A 19,359-nucleotide genomic window follows, 5' to 3' on the forward strand; every position below is an offset into this window, starting at 1 on the left:
AACTTCACCTGGGTTCTTACTGCTGTAAGGCAATCTTTTGTTCTGTAATTGATTCCCTTTATCTGTCTCCACAAGAGGTTTTTCATATCTTCTCTTTTCAAGTCTCCAACTTCTCCACCTCTTTCCCTTTCTTTATCTATCATTTTATCTATTTCTCTCTTTAAAAATGATAAGAGCTCCCACTTCTTTCATTCTCTTCATCTTAAGTACCATAGATATCATTCTAATTCTCTTCTACTTTTCTCCAGTTTCGGATGGCTCCTCCTCCTCCTCCTCTCTCTTCTTCTTCTTCTTCTTCTTCTTCTTCTTCTTCTTCTTCTTCTTCTTCTTCTTCTTCTTCTTCTTCTTCTTCTTCTTCTTCTTCTTCTTCTTCTTCTTCTTCTTCTTCTTCTTCTTCTTCTTCTTCTTCTTCTTCTTCTTCTTCTTCTTCTCCTTCTCCTTCTCTTCTTCTTCTTCTTCTTCTTCTTCTTCTTCTTCTTCTTCTTCTTCTTCTTCTTCTTCTTCTTCTTCTTCTTCTTCTCCTTCTCCTCTTCTTCTTCTTCTTCTTCTTCTTCTTCTTCTTCTTCTTCTTCTTCTTCTTCTTCTTCTTCTTCTTCTTCTTCTTCTTCTTCTTCTTCTTCTTCTTCTTCTTCTTCTTCTTCTTCTTCTTCTTCTTCTTCTTCCTTCTTCTTCTTCTTCCTTCTTCTTTCTTCTTCTTCGCTGAGGCAATTGGGTTAAGTGACTTGCCCAGAGTCACAAAGCCAGGAAGTGTTAAATGTCTGAGGCCAGATTTGAACTCAGGTCCTCCTGACTTCAGGACTAGCTGCCAGTTAGATGGCTCTTCTTTGACAAAACCACCCCTCTACATGTACCCTTGATTCCAATTCCTTCAATATTCTCCAGAAATCTCAATAAACTTCTCCTTTAATTTTTAACCTTGTTTAATGACTGGTTTCTTCTTTATTACCATTAAATAATCCAAGTGTCTTCAATCCATAAAAAAACTTTTACTGAACCTAACATCGCCTTATGATATCCTTCTAGATTTTCCTTCCCTTTCTCAATCAAAATGCTGGGATAGAGGGGAAACTTTCTGTACTTGTTGCCTACTTCTTCTAGCTCTGGTTTGTGATGTATTGAATGATACCAAGACCAAGTACAGAAATACTCATGCCAAGGTAATGTCTTTAATCAAGGAAACATAAAGTACACAGAGATATACTCACAATGGGTTGCCAACCCATTGTTCTCCTAGGCTTCTGATGCATTGAGCTCTGCAGCTTCCAAAGTACATTGTCATTCCCTCTAAGGAGGTCAGTGTTTACAATTATAGGGTCACTTATCTGGGTTGTCACCTGTCTCAAGTGAATCATGGTGTGATTCAACTCTGACTGCAGGCAACTAATAATTGCTACCACTGTGATTCAGGTTCTCATTATTTCCTTTCTAAAGAATTTCAGCAGCTTTCCAATAGTTCTCCTAACCTTAAATCTCTTCCCACTTCAGCCCATATTGCCCCAAAATGCCAAAATGTAACCCTTTTCCTCAATCAACTCTATGGGTTTCCATTGCCTTGAGAATCAAGAAAAATCTCCTGTGTTTAAAGGACTTGTTTTAAAGTCCTTCACAACTCTGCCTCAAGTTTTCTTTCCATTCTTATTTATATTACATTCTAGCCTCATGTAAATCCCTTTTTTTCTCCTGCAATCTCTAATCATGTAAACTGACTATCTCTATGTTCTTCCTGTGTGAATTATCTGTCGCAAGACTGACCAAAAAATGTGTCAAAGGACATACATTCAACTTTTTCCTTGGTTATGTTACTAAGTTAAAAAAAAAAGCTATTCTTTGCTTCATTTCTTACCTCCCCCTAATCATTGAATGCATATTGCCTCAGTAGACTTGCTAAAGACCCGACTTGAAAAGGTTAAGTCTCCTACTGCATCGAGGACCACTTTCAGTCTATTTGATAAAAGGAAGACTCCTATTTCTGACCCCTAGGCCCAGATGGCTCAGGAGGGGAAAGTGAGGCAGGAGACCTCACACAAACATCTCTCACTTAAATAATATTCACTTCCCTGATGTCATGGTCCTCTTTGAGAATGAAGGACAAAACAATAACAATGGTCACATTGTGTGGCTATAGGCGAGTCATTTAACCCTTCTGAACCTCAGTTTCTACATCTATAAAATGGAAATGAAAATAAATACATTTTGTCTATTGTTTCCCTTCAAATGTAAGTTTCTTGAAGGCAAGGGGTATTTAATTTTTTTTTCTTTGTCTTTGCATCCCCGTGATTGACTACAGGGTCTGTCCCATAGTAGACACTTCAGAAATGGTTGTTGGTTAATTGTTTGAACTTGTACTAAATCCACAAAATTCAAATCATTTATTTATCCCAGTAGGTTGTAATGTGAACTGGTGGGATGGATGCTAAATTGGAGTCAAGAAACCTGATGCTAGGGGCAGCTAGGGGGTGCAGTGGCTAGAGCACCAGCCTTGAAGTTAGGAGGACTTGAGTTCAAATTTGGTCTCAGACACTTAACACTTCTTAGCTGTGTGACCCTGGGCAAGTCACTTAACCCTAACTGCCTCAGCAAAAAAAGGACCTGATGCTAGTCTTGTTTTTGCCTTTGACCCATGTAGCTGGGTAAGCCCCTCTCTGGATCCCTTAAATCCTCATCTGCCAAATGATCAGATTAAGTGATCTCTTGAGCTCCCTTCTAGCTCCTTCAGGTTAGTATGGATTTATCATGACCTGGAAACAGATACAGAAGCTGGGCTTGCCTCTGCTGGTCATGCTTGATTTTGGAGAGAGTTTGATACTCAGACTAGGAGAAACTGGGAGGAGTCTCGAACCAGAGCATGTCCAGGTACACACACACACACACACACACACACACACATTTACTCATCACATTCACCCACATACATTCACACATACACTCAAATCCAACACAAACACAACACACACATGCACACATATACATCACACACAGAAACTGACATCACACACGCATTTACTCATCACACTCACCCACACACAACACCCCCACACACCCCCACACATATATCCTACACACAAACTCACACATCATTTGCACAGAGCACTGGCCTCCTCAGCGAGTGCCTGCCACTTGGAAAGCTGCTGCAAGTGGCAGTGATGACTTTTTCCTGACTCCTGCTGCCAGGCAGGCAGTGGCTCTGATCACAGGCTACCCATTTGCTTGATTCAGTGACAGCAATTGCTCGGCGGTCCGTGCTTCCCTTACTCATCAGCTGCCTTGGAGAGTTTTCCAGGGCTGCTGATCTATTCTCTGAGCAGTCATGTGGAAGCATTTCAAGTCAGCTCCGAAGCTCCTGGGGAAGGCAGACACCTGGACCTGGCCAGTCTCAGGCACGCCTTGGCTCTCTCCTACATCTGCATGGTCAGAGATAGCTCACAGTCCCTTTCTGACTCTGGATTCATGGTGGACTCAGGTGGCAACTCTGGCTGAGTGGTGTGAGGCAGCTAGTGCTCCAGTGGGCTGTAGAGTGCTCAACTAGGAATCAGGAAGGTCTGGGTTCAAATCTTAGTCAATTACTAGCTAGATAAACTAACTTCGCTTTCTTAGCCTCTGTTTTCAAATCTTTAAAAGGTCAATAATAAATAAAAATTTATCTTCCAGGACTGTTGTAAAGATCAAGTGAGAAAACCTAACTATTACTTACTCTAGGTCTGTGATTCCTTCTACCTGAAATTCCCACCGTACATTATTTTCTGTCTTAGAAAGCAAGAATGAGGTTACTGTCTGTAGGAGGGAGCATTGCACAGTTAAAAAAGAACTCAATTTGGAGTCATTAGATAAGGGTTCAAATCTTGCCTATGGACACTTATTCCCTGTGTGACTGGGCAAGGCAATTAAACTTCTTTGACCTCAGTTTCCTCATTCACAACATGAGAGCTCATTATCACCAGAAGGGACTTTACAAGACCATGTTCCTTTGGTAAATAAGGAAAATGAGACACAGAAGTGGCCTGCTGAGGATCACACAACAAGGAAGTGTCTGAAGTGGGTTTGGAAACCAGCTCTTTTTACCTTCGGTGGGCACTGAAGGATCTATGATGAAAAAAGCTATCCACTTCCAGAAAGAACTGATAAACTCTCAATGCAAACTGAAGCATGTTTTTTAAACTTTCCTTATTTTTTTTTGTTTTTTTTTTTGTCTGTGTTTTCTTTTGCAACATAATTAATGTGAATATACTTTTCACATGACTTCACATGTATAATTGATATCAAATTGCTTGCCTTCTCAAAGAGGAAGGAGATATGAGAGAGAGGGAGATGATTTGGAACTTTAAATTTAAAAAAATGAATTAAAAATTTGTATGTAACTGGGAAATATTTAATGAAAAAATATTTAAAAATGTGTGATGAATATTTTTTTTGGAGAGCCAATAATTAGACATTTACCAGTATAAAAAAAATTACCAGTATGTCCCTGGACTTATTTTATTTTATTATTATTATTGTTGTTGTTGTTGTTATTGTTGTTGTTGTTGCTGAGGCAATTGGGGTTAAGTGACTTGCCCAGGGTCACACAGCCAGGAAGTGTTAAGTGTCTGAGATAAGATTTGAACTCAGATCCTCCTGACTTCAGGGCTAGTGCTCTCTCCACTGCATCACCTGGCTGCCCCCCTGGACTTATTTTATAATAAAAAACTAGTAAATGGTAAAATCAGAACTCACAATCAGATCTTCTTAGAAATGATCAATTTAGTTAATTGTATCTTTGCAAGACATAGGAATTCTAACCCTGAGGTTTCCGGGGCAGAGCCAAGGGACCAAATCCCTGATTAGAGGTACGTAGTTAAATTAGGGAAGAGACCTCTTATCTTCTGTCTTTACTAGTCTCGCCTGCCTTTTGTTTTCCCCTTATTCTTCATCCTGCTTTTCTCTCCATTCTCTCAGACTGCTAATAGACAGATCTGAGCCCACAGTCATTCTGAAAGAACCTGCACTAAAAATCCTTAAACCAAAGATATTGCATGAAATAATGAAGAGTGAAATGAGCAGAACAAAGAGAATATTGTATATAGTAACAGCGAAATATTTTAGAACATTTTTGAGCGACTATGTCATTTGGTGTATTAGAAATATTCAAATCAAGTACAAAGGCCTTTGAAGAAAGATGCTATCTGGTTCCAGAGAAAGAACTGATAAATAAATAGAAGCATGTATAAAATGATTTTATACACACCACACACACATATTTGTATCAAATGGTAGTCATCTCTGAGGGTGAGGTGGGGGGTGGCAAAGATAAAGAATAAATAGAAAGAAGCAAAGAAAGCAGCATGACTTTTAAAATTATGTAGTATTTCTATAGGTTTTTTAAGTAAATAGTATGGAATGTAAATCTAAGTTCTCTTTTTATGTTGTTCTGTGTGCATGGAAATGTTGTGTGTTTGTGGTTTTTTGTCTTTATGTAGTTAGGTTCAAAATTAAGAAAAAAAAGCCCAAATAAACCAAAGTTGTTTCTCCTAGAATAGGAAGCCTGGTCTTCATATCACTCAAGGAACTTAGTCAAAGGAAACATTTTTAAAAATAAGAGAAATACATCACTACATGCCCAATACCAAATTCTCATAATCATAGAGTCTTAGAACCTGTGTCATTGAGCTCATCTTTCCTTCTACATAAAAGAATTCCCTTTGAAGAATTATTGATATTTAGATGATTAACTTCTGCTTTGATTTATCCTGTATGACAGGGAGCTCACTACCTTATGAAGCAGCTGATCCATTTCTTGACTGTTCTAATTGCCAGAAAATCCTTCCTCACAGCATTCCAAAATCACCCTCTTTAAAACTCTTACTCATTGGATCTCATTCAGTTTCCCCAACCCCTTGGACAGACTCTAGTCTGTCTTACATGTGATAGCTTTTTTGAAGAGGAAGCACATAATATGACTTTCTGGTTACATCTTGTATCCAATTGTTTCAGAAATGCATTTCTCTGAAGCCTGTATTTTGGATCCACACCTCAAAGATGGGTCTGGCCAGCTCCTGTCACTTACCCTCATTCCTAACTCGATGTTTTCCCCACCGTACACCTCCATGCCCGGGTCAAGCAGACCGATGTCCCCGAAATACTCCCGGTCCACCACAAATGAGCAGCCAATCATGGCTGGGGTCCTAATGGGAAACAGAGGGAAACAAGGGGTGAAAACCCTGGGAAATTACATTGCTAATAAATCTCTGAGATAGAATTTATGGTGGCAGTGCAGGACTAAGACATTATTACAAGAAACCAGAGGAGGATTATCCTCAAGAAGCCCAATTTTAATGACCAGTGTAGATTAGACAAGGGATATGTGGAGATGATGCAACACTTTTTTTCCAGGCTGTAAAAATTTAATATAGACAGAAAACTTAAAATATAATTTGGTGGCTAAAGTTATTTCTCAGAAGTGTACTAGCTTTTATAGAAAGGCAGATAACAACCTCCTATTAAAAATAAAGACTTAAAAATATCCAGGAGAACTCAACAAATATACTGTTCCAAGATTAGGTTGTTTATACAAAACAAACTGTTACCCACAATTAGCCAGATATAATATTGATTCATAAAAGCAAAAAAATGTTTTAACTGATATTATCATTTCAAATACTCATAACCTCCAAGCTACATGGGATGGAGTTCTTAAAACATGGAAGACCTGGACAAGGAGATCAAAGGGATGTGATTACTGCAGTGAATAGAGTACTGAATTTGGAATCAAAAAGATGAGTTTAAATCTTTGTTCAGATATTACTAGCTGGGTAACTCTGGGCAAGTCATTAACCCCAATTGCTTCCACAAAAGGTGGTTGTAGATGGTGGGCTAGTCAACTAATCTTTGTCTGACTCAGTTTCCTAATCTGCAAAATGGGAATAATAATAGCACCTCCCTCCCAGGGTTGTTGTTATACTTCTAGCTCTGTCTGCTACTGAAGCTGTTCCAGAGATGTGCAATGACCCTATAAAGAATGAATTTGCATCTTGGAAGCTAGACGATAGAGTGAGCCTGAAGTGAGGAAGATATGAGTTCAAATAAGGCCTCAGATACTTCCTCATCTATAAAATGGGAATAATACCATATACCTCCCAGGGGTGTTGTGAAAATTAAGTTAGATAATTAGGAGATTGCCATAAGAATGCTACCTACTATTACTCTTATTTAATAATAATAATATTTTTCCACCTATGCAAATAGTCTGTAGAACACTAAATAAAAAGAACTGAGGATATATAAAGTCAGGACAGTGACTTGCCCCATAATTCTTGATATGTAGATGAGAAAAAAAGTATGGATAATAAAAAGAAAATCAGAATTATACCCCAGAAGCTCAGGATCCTTCATAACAGAACAGATAGATTACAAATACCCCTACAATAAACACATTCTTAAAAACATCTCAGAAAATTCAACAAATAAATAGAATTGGAACCATATGATTATCACTGAAAAATGCTCCCAACTGTTGGAACAACAGCGATTCCTAACAATCTAAGAACAATGATTCTGATAGATGCTCTCATCCCCAAATACTCATCTTCTCCAAGCTATATGAAATGGAGAACTTTCGAAAAGCAGAGACTGAATAGAAGAGATAAAATCCACGTGGCTACAAGAATAGATACGTATCATTATCCCCATCATCCTGTCTGTTACTGGAGATGTCCCAAGGATGCTTTCAGAGAGCTTGTAGAAGATGGGCTTCCATCCCAATTCTTTTATCCAATTGCAAAGGGTAATTAATTTTGTTATACACCTGTGCAGTAGTCCACAGAATATTAAATATAAAAAGGACTGCAGGATCTGAATGCCCTTGAAAAGGAAGAATGAGATGAATAACAGCAATGTTAGTATATTTTTACATGGTGCTTTATGGTTTCCAAAATAGTTTACATTTATTAACCCATGTGATCATCAGAACTTCTTGGGAAGGAAGGGCTTTGAATACGTTGATCATTGCTTTGCAGAGGAGAAAGTTAAGGATGGGACAATTGAAGAGATTTGCCCTAATTGTAGAACAGCTGAACTTTTAAAGTTATTCAGTCCTCATTGAATTGTCAAATTTCAGAGTTAGAAGGACTTCAAGCCATAGTGTAGTCCAACACATACCTGAACAATAATAATAATAACTGACATTTTTTAAAGCCCTATAAATCTTGAAAACAGCTTTCAATAATAGGAGTTAGCATTTTTATATCATTTTAAAGTTTTCAGAGTGCTTTTCATTTTTTCTCTCATTTTAGTCTTGATAACCTTGGGAGGCAGATGCTATTGTTATCCCACAGTAGATAGAGCCTCGAGCCTGGAGTGAACAAGACTCATCTTCCTGAGATTTAATCCGGGCTTAGACACTTACTACCTGTGTGATTGTAGGCAAATCACTTTACTCTGTGTATCTCAGTTTCCTCATCTGTAAAATGGGCTAGAGAAGGAAATGGCAAACCACTCCAGTAGCTTTACCAAGAAAACCTTGAGTGGAGTCATAAAGTGTCAGATCGGACTGAACAACTAAATGTTACAATTGAGGAAACTGAGACAGGCAGGGGTCAAATGATTTACCCAAAGTCACATAGCTAGGAAGTATCTGAGATTGGATTTTAACCTAGGTCTTCTTAATGCTGAGTCCAGCATTCAACCCATTGTACTGCTTAGCTCATTTGTTCATCATATCAGCTACATGAGGTAATTGGTATTAGTTTTTCCATTCAACAAAAATGGAAATAGAAGTTGATAGAGTTTTAACATCTTCCGCATGGTTAAACATCTAGTAAGTGTCTGAGGCAGGAGTTGAACTCAGGTCTTCCTGATTCTAATTTTTACAAAATCCTTGACAAGTAGTCATCCAACTTCTGCTTTAGATTTCAAATAATGGGGATCTTACAGCCTAAAGAAATTTGGGATAGTTCTCATTGTTAGGAAGTTTTCACCATCTCTGCCCAAATAATCATAAAAGGCAGCATTTTATAGTGGAAAGAGTCCTGCCTTCAAAATTAGAGAAGCTGGGTTCAAATCTCATTGCTGATGCTCATGACTTGAGACATCTTGGGCAACTTTTAACCTCCTTGGCCTGGATTTCTATGCCTGTAGGATGAAGGATTTGGACTTGGATCATCTCTGAGGTACCTTCGAGCTCTGGAATCTATGATTTCTTCTGAATAATTCCATGGGAAAAATCAGTCAAATGCATTGCGAGACATAGTGAATAGCATATAACCGAGTCAATCAGCTTTTTAATGGGTCCTGGGGCAGTTGGTTGGCAGTCTAAACATGCTATGAACATGGAGGCCTTCAGCAGCCTTGCCAAAGACTCATAATACGGCTGGTTGTTGATGTCCAGATCACTCTAAGACTACTGGGGTTTTGGGGGTGATGACTCATGATAGACTCGCCCTAAAAGAACAAAGCTTGATCTTTTCTTGTTTTTTGTCCTATTCTGTCCTGCCTCAATCATATAGTCATTAAGTACAAACATTTATGTTGACCAGCTCCTCTACTATGTCTTGTGAATTCCCTTGCCACTTCTCCGCATTAAATCTCTCCACATTGAAAATAATGGCAGAAAATTGGTCTTGACCATAATTTAGGGAAAGTCATTCTGTACTCGACAACTGGGAAGTCAGGAGTAAATGCCCATCAATTGTCTAAGAATAACAAGGGCATTAAAAAGCGATTACCCTTTTATTTGTGCAAGGATCCAATTTGTTCTGTCATTAGATTTTGGCCGCAAAACTCACACTAATGAAATTTTAATACTGTCTTTGATTTTTAATAGCAGGGTTTTACTGGTTAAGTTATATTTCATCAACATACAACAGGCGTTCCTTTTTTCTTTTTTTTTTTTTTTTAATAATCTCAGGGTGATCTCTGATGAATTGAAATGCCAAATCCCCTGCCAAGACTATTACAGCCGGTAATGATTTTTTTATTATTGCTCAGAGCTCCAAAATAAACTTAAAATAAATTCATAAAGCAATGAAGGCTGAATCAGCTGGCATAGCATTTATATGCATCAGAAATACCTGCTGTGATTAAAGGTCTGGTAACTGACAGCTCAGGATGACAAGGGCTGATGCCAAATGCCAGTTAGGAGGGTTCAAGGTAGATACTAAAAGTGTTTATTAAGTGCTATGTGCAAGACATCATGCTTGGTGATGGGGATACAAAAAGAAGACATTTTCCCTTTCTCTAGGAAGGTACATACTCTCTTTTTATTTTCCCCCTCTCCCTCTTCCATATTCTTTGTTGTCTTTCCTTTCCCTTCGACTCTGGACACTGTATTTTTCATATAAAGGGGGATTACCCAATATTTGTTGAATTGAATTAGAGAGCCCTGGGAGTTTCCAGGGGGAGCTGAGCTGGCGTTCATTAATAGGATACAGAAGCTTAATAATTTGCCAAAGGCTGTGGAGAAAGGCAGTGGGCAGGTACACAGAGAGTTTTGGCTTCATGTTTTGGTTTAGGGATCTAACCTTTCTTGGAGAGATATTTCCTTCAGTGCTAAACTGCATTTGGTTTAGAGACTCTCGTTTCATTGTCTCTGCCATGTGTCTCCCTCTGCTCCTGTTTCTTTGCCTTCCCATTCTCTATCTCCTTGTCTTTCTTTCTCCATTTTTAGTCTTTTTCTGTCTTTCTTCCCTCTTCCCTTCTCCCTTCATTCTTTGTCTTTCTCTGTTTCTTTTTCACTTATTGTCTCTTTATCTTATGCTCCATCTTAGAATGCCTCTCTTTGTATCTCTTTTCCTATTCTCTCTTCCCCCCTTTTTCTCTTTCTCTTCTTTTCTCTACTCCTTTTTCTTCTTCCTTTTCTTTTTTCTTTCCCCCCTTTCTCTTTGATTCTCAATTCAGTGAGGGGAAGGAGGAATCATCTGCCAAATTTCTACCATGTGGAAGGTAGGCTCTAGGGGCTATGGACAGGGACAGAAATTTTTAAAACTCCTTCTCTAAAACAGCTCACATTTCCCTTGGGGTGACTGCAACAGAGACACTGATAAATACAACCAAGTTATACAAAGTAATTTCAAGATTAAGAGATTAGCTACAACTGGGAGAGATGAGGAAAGGCTTCATGTAGAAAGGCAGAATCTGAGCTGTGCTTTAGAGGGTGCTAAGGATTTTTACCAGGCAGGAAGGAAAAGGCAGTAAATTCTAGATACAAGGCTCAGACACATGGAATGAAGAAATACAATTTATAGACTGTGGGAGTTAAGGGAGGGGGAGGACAGAAAAAAATGACATTATAGTCAGAAGTCCAAGTGACTGGAAGGACCATTCCATCCTCAACAGAAATAGGGAAATTTAAGGAAGTAGGGTGGTTTGGGGAAAATGTAACAATTCCATTTTCAGAGATGTTGAGTTGAGATAACAACAAGACATCTACATGGAGATGTTTAGCAGACAGTTGGCTAAAGGCTCTCAAATTTCAGAGATACTAGGGCTGGGCATAGAGATTTGGGAATCATTAGCATAGAACTCATGGGCTGGGAGCTGGGGAGGTGTCCATGGTTGAGATTGTAGGGAAAGAAAAGAAGAGGCTCCAGTACAGAGCCTCCCTCGCCCTCTCTCTTCCTTTTTTCCCCTGTCCTTCTCTTTTCTTTTTCTCTTTTCTCTTTCTCTCATTCCCCCTTTCAATCTGTCTTCCAAATTTCTCTTTTGCTCTCCATCTTTCTCTCATTTCCTCTTTCTCTCCCATCTCTTCCCCCTTAATTCCTCTTTTCTTTCTCTTCTCCCTTCAGTCCCCCTTTCTCTCTTCCATTTCTTCTTCTCCAAATTCCCCTTTATCTAGCTGTGTGACCCTGGGCAAATCACTTAACCCCAATTGCCTCAGCAAAAAAAAATTCTCCTTTATCTCTCTCCTCTTATTCTTTTCTCTTTCCCACCAACCTTTTTTCTTTCTTCCTCTCTTTCTCTCTTCCTTTTCTTTCCCCTTCTTCCCCCTCATTCCTTCCTCTTTCTCACTAATGTTCCCTTTTCTCTTCCCCTTCTTTCCCTTTCCAATCCCCTTTTCTCTCTTCCCTTTATCCTTTTTTCACTTCTCCTTTCTCTCTTTCCCTCTTTCTCCTTCATTTTTCCCATAAATATTCCCTTTTCTTTTTCCTCTTTCCCCGTTATTCCCTTTTCACTTGTCCCTTTTTTCTTCTCTCAATGATTCCTTCTCTTTCCCCCTTACTACTTCATCTTTCCTACCAATATCCTCTTTTTATTTTCCCCTCTTTCTCCCTCATTCACCTTTCTCTCTTACTTCTCTTCTTTCCTCACCTCCTTTCTCTCTTTGCTTTCTTCTCTCACTTCTTCTCTCTCTCCCTTTCTCCTTAACTTTCTCCTCTTTCTCCCTTATCTCTCTCTTCCTTCCTTCTTCCCTCCCTCTCTCCCTCCCTCCCTTCCTTCCTTCCTTCCTTCCTTCCTTCCTTCCTTCCTTCCTTCCTTCCTTCCTTCCTTCCTTCCTTCCTTCCTTCCTTCTTTCCTTCCTTCCTTCCTTCCTTCCTTCCTTCCTTCCTTCCTTCCTTCCTTCCTTCCTTCCTTCCTTCCTTCCTTCCTTCCTTCCTTCCTTCCTTCCTTCTTTCCTTCCTTCCTTCCTTCCTCCCTTCCTTCCTTTATATGTTTGTTTCTTTCTTTTCTTCCTTCACTTACCCTTCCTCAATCTTCCTTTCTTTTCCCTTTCACTTCTTTCATCTTTATTCTTTCTTTTTCTTCTCCCTCTTTCCCCTTCACTCTTCCTTTTTTCTTTCCCCCCTCATTACTTCCTCATTTCCTCTCATTTCTGGCTCTCTCCCCTTTGTATTCCTTTCCCCTCCTACTTCACTTTTCAGTCCCTTCCATTTCTATTCCCTCCCTGCAAAGGTCAAGACTAATATAACTTCAATATAAGTCTGTGGGAGGAGCCAGTCTCCTGGGGTATGGACAAGTAGTGCTAGACCTTGACTTCCCCAGGGCTCTTGGGGAGGGATGGTGCAGGCTAGGCTTTTAGCCAAGAGCTTGATAGCATTTCTTATCTGTACCTCAGCAGCCTTCACTTATCTAGCCAAGCCAGGGAGCAATCTCAGGGATTTGGAAGCAGACTTGTAGAGGTGAGAAATCTGCAGCCCCAGCTTTATCTTCTAGAAAAGCCCTGGGGAGTCACATCTGCCAAAACATATTTTGGGGAGAGAGAGGAAGAGAAAGAAAGAAGAGCAGGTCTTGAGTCCCAGGCCATAGCCATCTTTCAGACCTGAACACAGGAGAATAGGAGGTCTTCCCAGCTTTCCAGAACATTGAATGCTGTTGGCTTGCTAATAAATCAATTGTGTTTGCTAATGCTTCAGTCAAAAGGAGGAATTCAAAATTGTCAATAGCCTAATCCTGAAGCATGAACACCCCTTCCCCAAGTATTCTGAAAGGGAAGAATAAGTGCTTGCTTGCTCCCTCTTCCCCCTTCATTTTCCTCTTTCCCTTTCTCTCCTTCTCTTTTCCACCCCCCTCTTTTTCCTTATCCTTCTTTCCTTATATCTTCTTCCCTTTCCCTATTTTTTTCCTCCTGTTTCTTCTGCTCCCTTATGCCTTCCTTTTCTTCCATATTTCAGTCTCTTTCCTTCTTTACCAGCCCTACTTGCCAAGGGAAAATATTTTCCCCTAAGTTCAAACTTTAACAATTCTATCCACTCTTTCTTTTGCTTACTTAATGAATAGTAAAAAAAATCCCTGAAGCCAATAGGCAAATAGTCTGTTTCAACATAGAGGCTTGAACCCTAGCTGGAATTCCTGCATCTAAAAGGATTGGAGGAGGAGGTAAATGAAAATCCAAGAAGCAATTCTCCTGAGTATCTCTGCTCCTCAAGAGACAAACAACAACAAACTTTGAGCAAATCATAGCATCTTGCATAAAAGTTTCCCATATTGTTGAATGGTCGCTTGACATCTTTGGGGACTCAGTTTCTGTATATGAACAATGAGAAATTGGCATAGGTTGGAGGTTTTTAACTAGAATTGTGTCCTGTTCCCCTTTGACAGTTTGTTGAAGCCTCTGGAACTCTTCTCAGAATAGTGTTTTTAAATACACAAAACTATGTACATAGGAAATTAATATATCTAAGTAGTTATCAAATCTATTTCTTTATCATCCATCTATCTGTTATCTATCATCTATCTCTCTATCCACCTATCCGTTCAACCACCCATGCATCCATCTATCCATTCATCTATCATGCATCCATTTCTCATGTAGCTATCATCTATTTCTCTATCCATCTATTCACTCATCCACCCATCCATCTGTCCATCTATTTTATTATCTATTTTAAATGTTCATGGACCTCAAATTAAAAACCTCTGACTTTATTGTTGTTCAGTTATTTCAACTTTATGACTCCATTTAGGGGTGTTTTTTTTGGGGGGGGGCAAAGACCATAAAGTAGTTTTTCACTTTTATCTCCAGCTCATTTTACAGATCAGGAAACTGAGACAAATAGGGTTAAGTCCAGGACTACACAATAATGTCTGAGGGTAGATTTGAACTCAGAAAGAAGAGTCTTTCTGACTCCAGGTCTGACAGTCTATCCATTGTCACTTAGCTGCCCCCAACTTAGGTGAACTCTAATTTATCTCTAAATATATTATAAAAGTACTTAGCCTATATTATATATTCTATAACATTATATAATATATATCTTTATATCTATCTATCTATCTATCTCTCTATATATACATACATTTGTAAAACAATTTTAGTATCACAGATTTACAGCTGGAGAGATAGCTCAGAGGTCATCTAGGTTAAACCTCTCATTTTAGAAACAGAACAAGAAACCCAGAGAAGCCTCTGGATCACTGAATACAGTGCTGGACTTGGAGAGTGGTCAACAAGGATTCAAATCTCACTTCCACTCTGTGACCCTAAGCAAGTCACTTTAACTTTTCAGTTCCTCATTGGTAAAATGGAGATAATAATAGTGCTGACTTCCCCAGGTTGTTGTGAGGATAAAGTGAGATAATGTATATAAGGAGCTTTCCAAACCTTAAGGCATCATTTAAATGTTTATTATTATTTTATTTTCTGTTCAAGGCAATTGGAGTTAAGTGACTCACCCAGGGTCATACAGTTAGGAAGTATTTAGTACCTGGCTGGATTTGAACTCCGGTACTCCTGACTTCAGGGCTACCATCTAGCTACCCTCAAATGTTAACTATTATTGTTAACTAAGTAGAAGTAGGATGTGGACCTCTATTTCCTTCCTGCACATTCAGCCTTCTTTACTATGTATTACATATATGGAGGTTAATCAACCCTGCTACTATGTAACCAAGGTTTAGATGAATGATTTGGCTTCTCTGGGTCTTGGTTTCTTTCTATCTAAAATGGGATAATAATACTAAGAGAATATTGTGAAGAAGAAAATGTTTTGTAACATTTAAGATACCAAAGATATATGAGATATTAAAATAAATATGTTGAAATAGAAACTTATGTTCAATAATATAAAATAAATATATTAAATATATAAATGTTTAAAATAATTATGTCTAAAATAAATAAAAATATACAATCGTAGACTACCTTGCTGATGTCATATACTGGAGATGTGTAAATGATTAGTCCTTACATCAAATCTTTATAATTCCTGTAATGTACACTATTTCCAGACTTCTTTGTTAGATACTTTGGGATAATACAGTAGAAGGCATGCTGGATTTGTACTCATAGGACATGGAGTTAAATCCTGACTCTTCCACTTACCACCTATGTGATCCAGGACAAGTTATGTCTATTCTGTGGATCTCAGTTTCCTTATATGTAAAGCAAGGTTATTGGAATAGTTGATCTCAGGTCCCTTCAGGCTCTAGATCTAATCTTGATTCACTATTCTGGAAAATTTCAAAATCTAACTATATTATATAAGGAATAGAAGTAGATTTGTTAAGAATACAGTTTTGGAATATCAACTGGAGTGAAATTGTAGCATTAGCTTCAATAACCTATCCCACAGGGACTATAGGTATTAAAATGGAATCAAACCTTAAGAGTCTAATAGCTTAACTGTCATTTTGGAGAGATTTAATTGTGATGGCTGAAGAGACACTGTGAAAAGAGCAAGAAAAAGGATTAAGAGAACATTTCCTGAGAGAATGGTCTTTAAACCTTATCTTATAATGAAATACAAAGAAAGTTCTTAAGAAAGGACTCTAATTAGTATCCTGAGAGAACTGAATGGTGGGACTGTATTTCTAGAATTGCAAAAGCAGATGTAGTCATGATTAAAAGCAATTTTGACCAAGATATAATGCTCACAGCTAATATATTTTAAATTATTCATATCTTTGTTATGTGGCTTGCTATACTGTTAATAAATAGTATAGCCAATAACTTACATGTTTATTTATATTTAGAAGATTGGGAATTGGATTACATAGAATACATATTTAGTACAATTATATTTCAATGTAATTATCTCATATTTAATATTTGTATGTTCAATATTGTGTGCATACTCTCATATATGTGTAGGCACACATATACATATGTGTGTGCATATAACACTTTGTGTATGTATACACACATAAATACACACATACACAGAATATTCCAAAAACTATTAGTCAATAAACACTTATTAAACTCCATTTATGTAAAGGCACTATGCTAAGCACTGAGGATTCCAAGAAAGGCAAAAGACAATTCCTGCTCTTAAGAAGCCCATAGTCTAATGAGGAGACCTGAAAGCAACTGTGAAGAAATAATATATAGACAGGATGAATTGGAGATGAAGTGCAATCTATAGCTTTAATAGCTTTTAGTTTAATTTGAATAGTTTTACAGTTTCAATAGCTCCTATCTGAGAAAGAGAAGAAGCTACAGTGCTTAGGCTCATCTTCCTGAGTTCAAATTTGGTCTCAGCAACTTATTAGCTCTGTGACCCCAAGTAAGTCACTTAATCCTGTTTGTCCCAGTTTCCTTATCTGCAAAAATGAGCTGGATAAGGAAATGGTAAACCACTTCGGTATCTCTGCCAAGTAAACTCCAAATGGGGTTATGAAGAGTTAGACATGACTGGAAAAAGGACTGAACAACAACAATATAGGACAGAAACAGAGACATAAGAGACATTGGAAAATATATAGACCAAGACAAAAGAGAGACAGAGAGGTGAGACACAGTGAGATGAAGAAATATATAAAGGTAAATGAGGTATCTCCAGTTAATTAAAAAAGTAAAGTTGCATTGAACTCTATCTACTAAGATGGATTTTAATAGGGAAAAATGTAAAGTTTTATATCTGGGTCCAAAAAATCAACTTCCTAAGTAGTAGGCAAGGGAAGATATGGTTAGATAATAATTTGTCTGAAAAAGATCCCTAGATTTTAAAGTATTGCAAGTACAACTTGGGAGTCCAACAATCTGGAGGTTTTAAGACAGGCTTAAAATGAGCAAACAAACAAAATGACCAGCTATATTAAGAGGGAATAGCTAGCTATTAAGAGCTAATTAAGAGCTAGCTCTAAGGAGGTTTCTTGCTCTCCTCTGCCATGGCTGGACCATACCTCCACCTTTGTATCCAGTTCTGGATTCCCCTCTTTGAGAAGAGCATTGCCAAGCTAACAGAGGAAGAGATGGGGATGGTGAAGGGTTTGGAAGTCACTGAATATATAAGAATTATGTGAAGGATGGTAGGGATAGTTAGCCTGAAGCAGAGAGAGCTTGGATAAAGTGTAGTGAGGGAAGGAAAGATATTGAATCCAAGTATTTGAAAGGCTGTCACCTGTGAGATGGAGTAGATGGGCTCTGTTTAGCCCCAGAAAAGAAATCTGAGGATAATGGGTGGAAATTGCAAAGAGGTAAATGTTAAGTTTAATGTAGTAACAGGATTGAAAAATAAAATGTAATTTACTTACTATATAACACATAATACACTGTAATATATTATGTATAACATACATATCATATAATGTATAATATGTACATTATAATGTAAAATAGTACATTATAATATTAACTATTTATACTTAAAAGAAAAATGAAAATTCTTAGAATAACATGCAATGATTGTAAAAATATATTTATGATATGTAAGATAATATGTACTTATTATGTAGCACTTATATAACACTTTAAGATTTGTAAAAGACTTTATAAATATTCTCACATTCTATCCTTATAATAAATCAGTGATGTACGTGCTATATTCCCATTTTCAGAGAAGAAAAGTGAAGGAGCTAATTGACTTTTTCAGGAGTGTCTCAGGTTGGATTTGAAGTCAGGTCTTTCTTACTCCAACCTCAATCATCTGTTGACCTAATGTCAGTAAAGAGTCTTAATAACTGCCTCTGTGGGTAATGGATTTGAGTCTTTGGGCAAAATTAAGATGATTATTTGTAGGATCTATTGAAGATGTCACAGTGGATTATATTGGACCTGGAGCTATGAAGTCTCAAGTCTATATTGTGCTTTAGACACTTTTGGGAATGTCATATAACTTTTCCTTTCGGAGCTGCAGTATATTCAGCTGTAAGATGGGGACAATGATAGCACCTCCCTCACAAGACAGCTGTAAGGATCAAATGATATAACATGTCAAGCGTTTTCTAACTCTTCAAGAACTATATACATGGCAGGTATCATTACTTACATAAGAGTGGTGGAGATAGCTCCACATGTCCCTATAATTCAGAGATGTTAACATCAGAGACAGAGTTTGAAGGTCAATTACAAATTATCTCCCTCTATCTTCAATCTCTCCTTACTTACTGCTTCCTTATCTGCTAACAATATAACAAAACCTTCCCCTCCAGCCCCAGCCCTCTCTGCTCCATGTTAAACATCCCTAGTTCCTTTACATAATTCTCAGATGGAATAGCTCTATCCTTCCCCCCCCCCACCAGAGCCTGGTACTTTCATCCTGCCTCTGTCCCCAGATTTTCAGCTTCCTGTTGAGTGTTGTCTTCTCTTGTTAGAATATAAACCCCTTGAGAATAGGGCCTTGGTTTTTATTTTTGCTTTCATTGGTATCGCTAGTGCTTCAGTTTTGGCTAAAAACCCTGAGTGCTTGCCCCTCCAGATTTTACACACACACACACACACACACACACACACACACACACACACACACACACACTAATCATCATCCTAATCTTGTCACTGAACCCACGTGGCTCTGGAGGAGAAATTGAAGCTGGTAACTTTGCCCAGGTCTCCCTCACTGAAATCCAACTCGCTTGCATGCCATGGCATCCCTCCCTGATGTTCTGGCCCTTTTTGAGAATGCAGAACAGCAACAAATGCTTGGCACAGTGTCTGGCACATAGAAAGAGCATAAAACATGCTTGTTTCTTTGCTTTCTTCTTATCCTTAAAAGGATCTTTGCTGAATCTCTC

At 38.1% G+C, this 19,359-nt stretch overlaps 1 protein-coding gene across 3 annotated transcripts in view; it reads right to left on the reverse strand.

The window, feature by feature from the left end:
- GALNT9 (polypeptide N-acetylgalactosaminyltransferase 9) overlaps positions 1-19,359 on the reverse strand; it is a 282,033-nt gene that overhangs the window by 109,355 nt on the left and 153,319 nt on the right. For all 3 annotated transcript variants that reach the window (XM_074299933.1, XM_074299944.1, XM_074299953.1), the window contains one exon: positions 6,041-6,158. In XM_074299933.1, the coding sequence (XP_074156034.1) occupies positions 6,041-6,158 (118 nt within the window). The remainder of the gene's footprint in view (positions 1-6,040; positions 6,159-19,359) is intronic.

Source organism: Sminthopsis crassicaudata, chromosome 1 (assembly GCF_048593235.1).
Source record: "Sminthopsis crassicaudata isolate SCR6 chromosome 1, ASM4859323v1, whole genome shotgun sequence".
Taxonomy (NCBI): domain Eukaryota; kingdom Metazoa; phylum Chordata; class Mammalia; order Dasyuromorphia; family Dasyuridae; genus Sminthopsis; species Sminthopsis crassicaudata.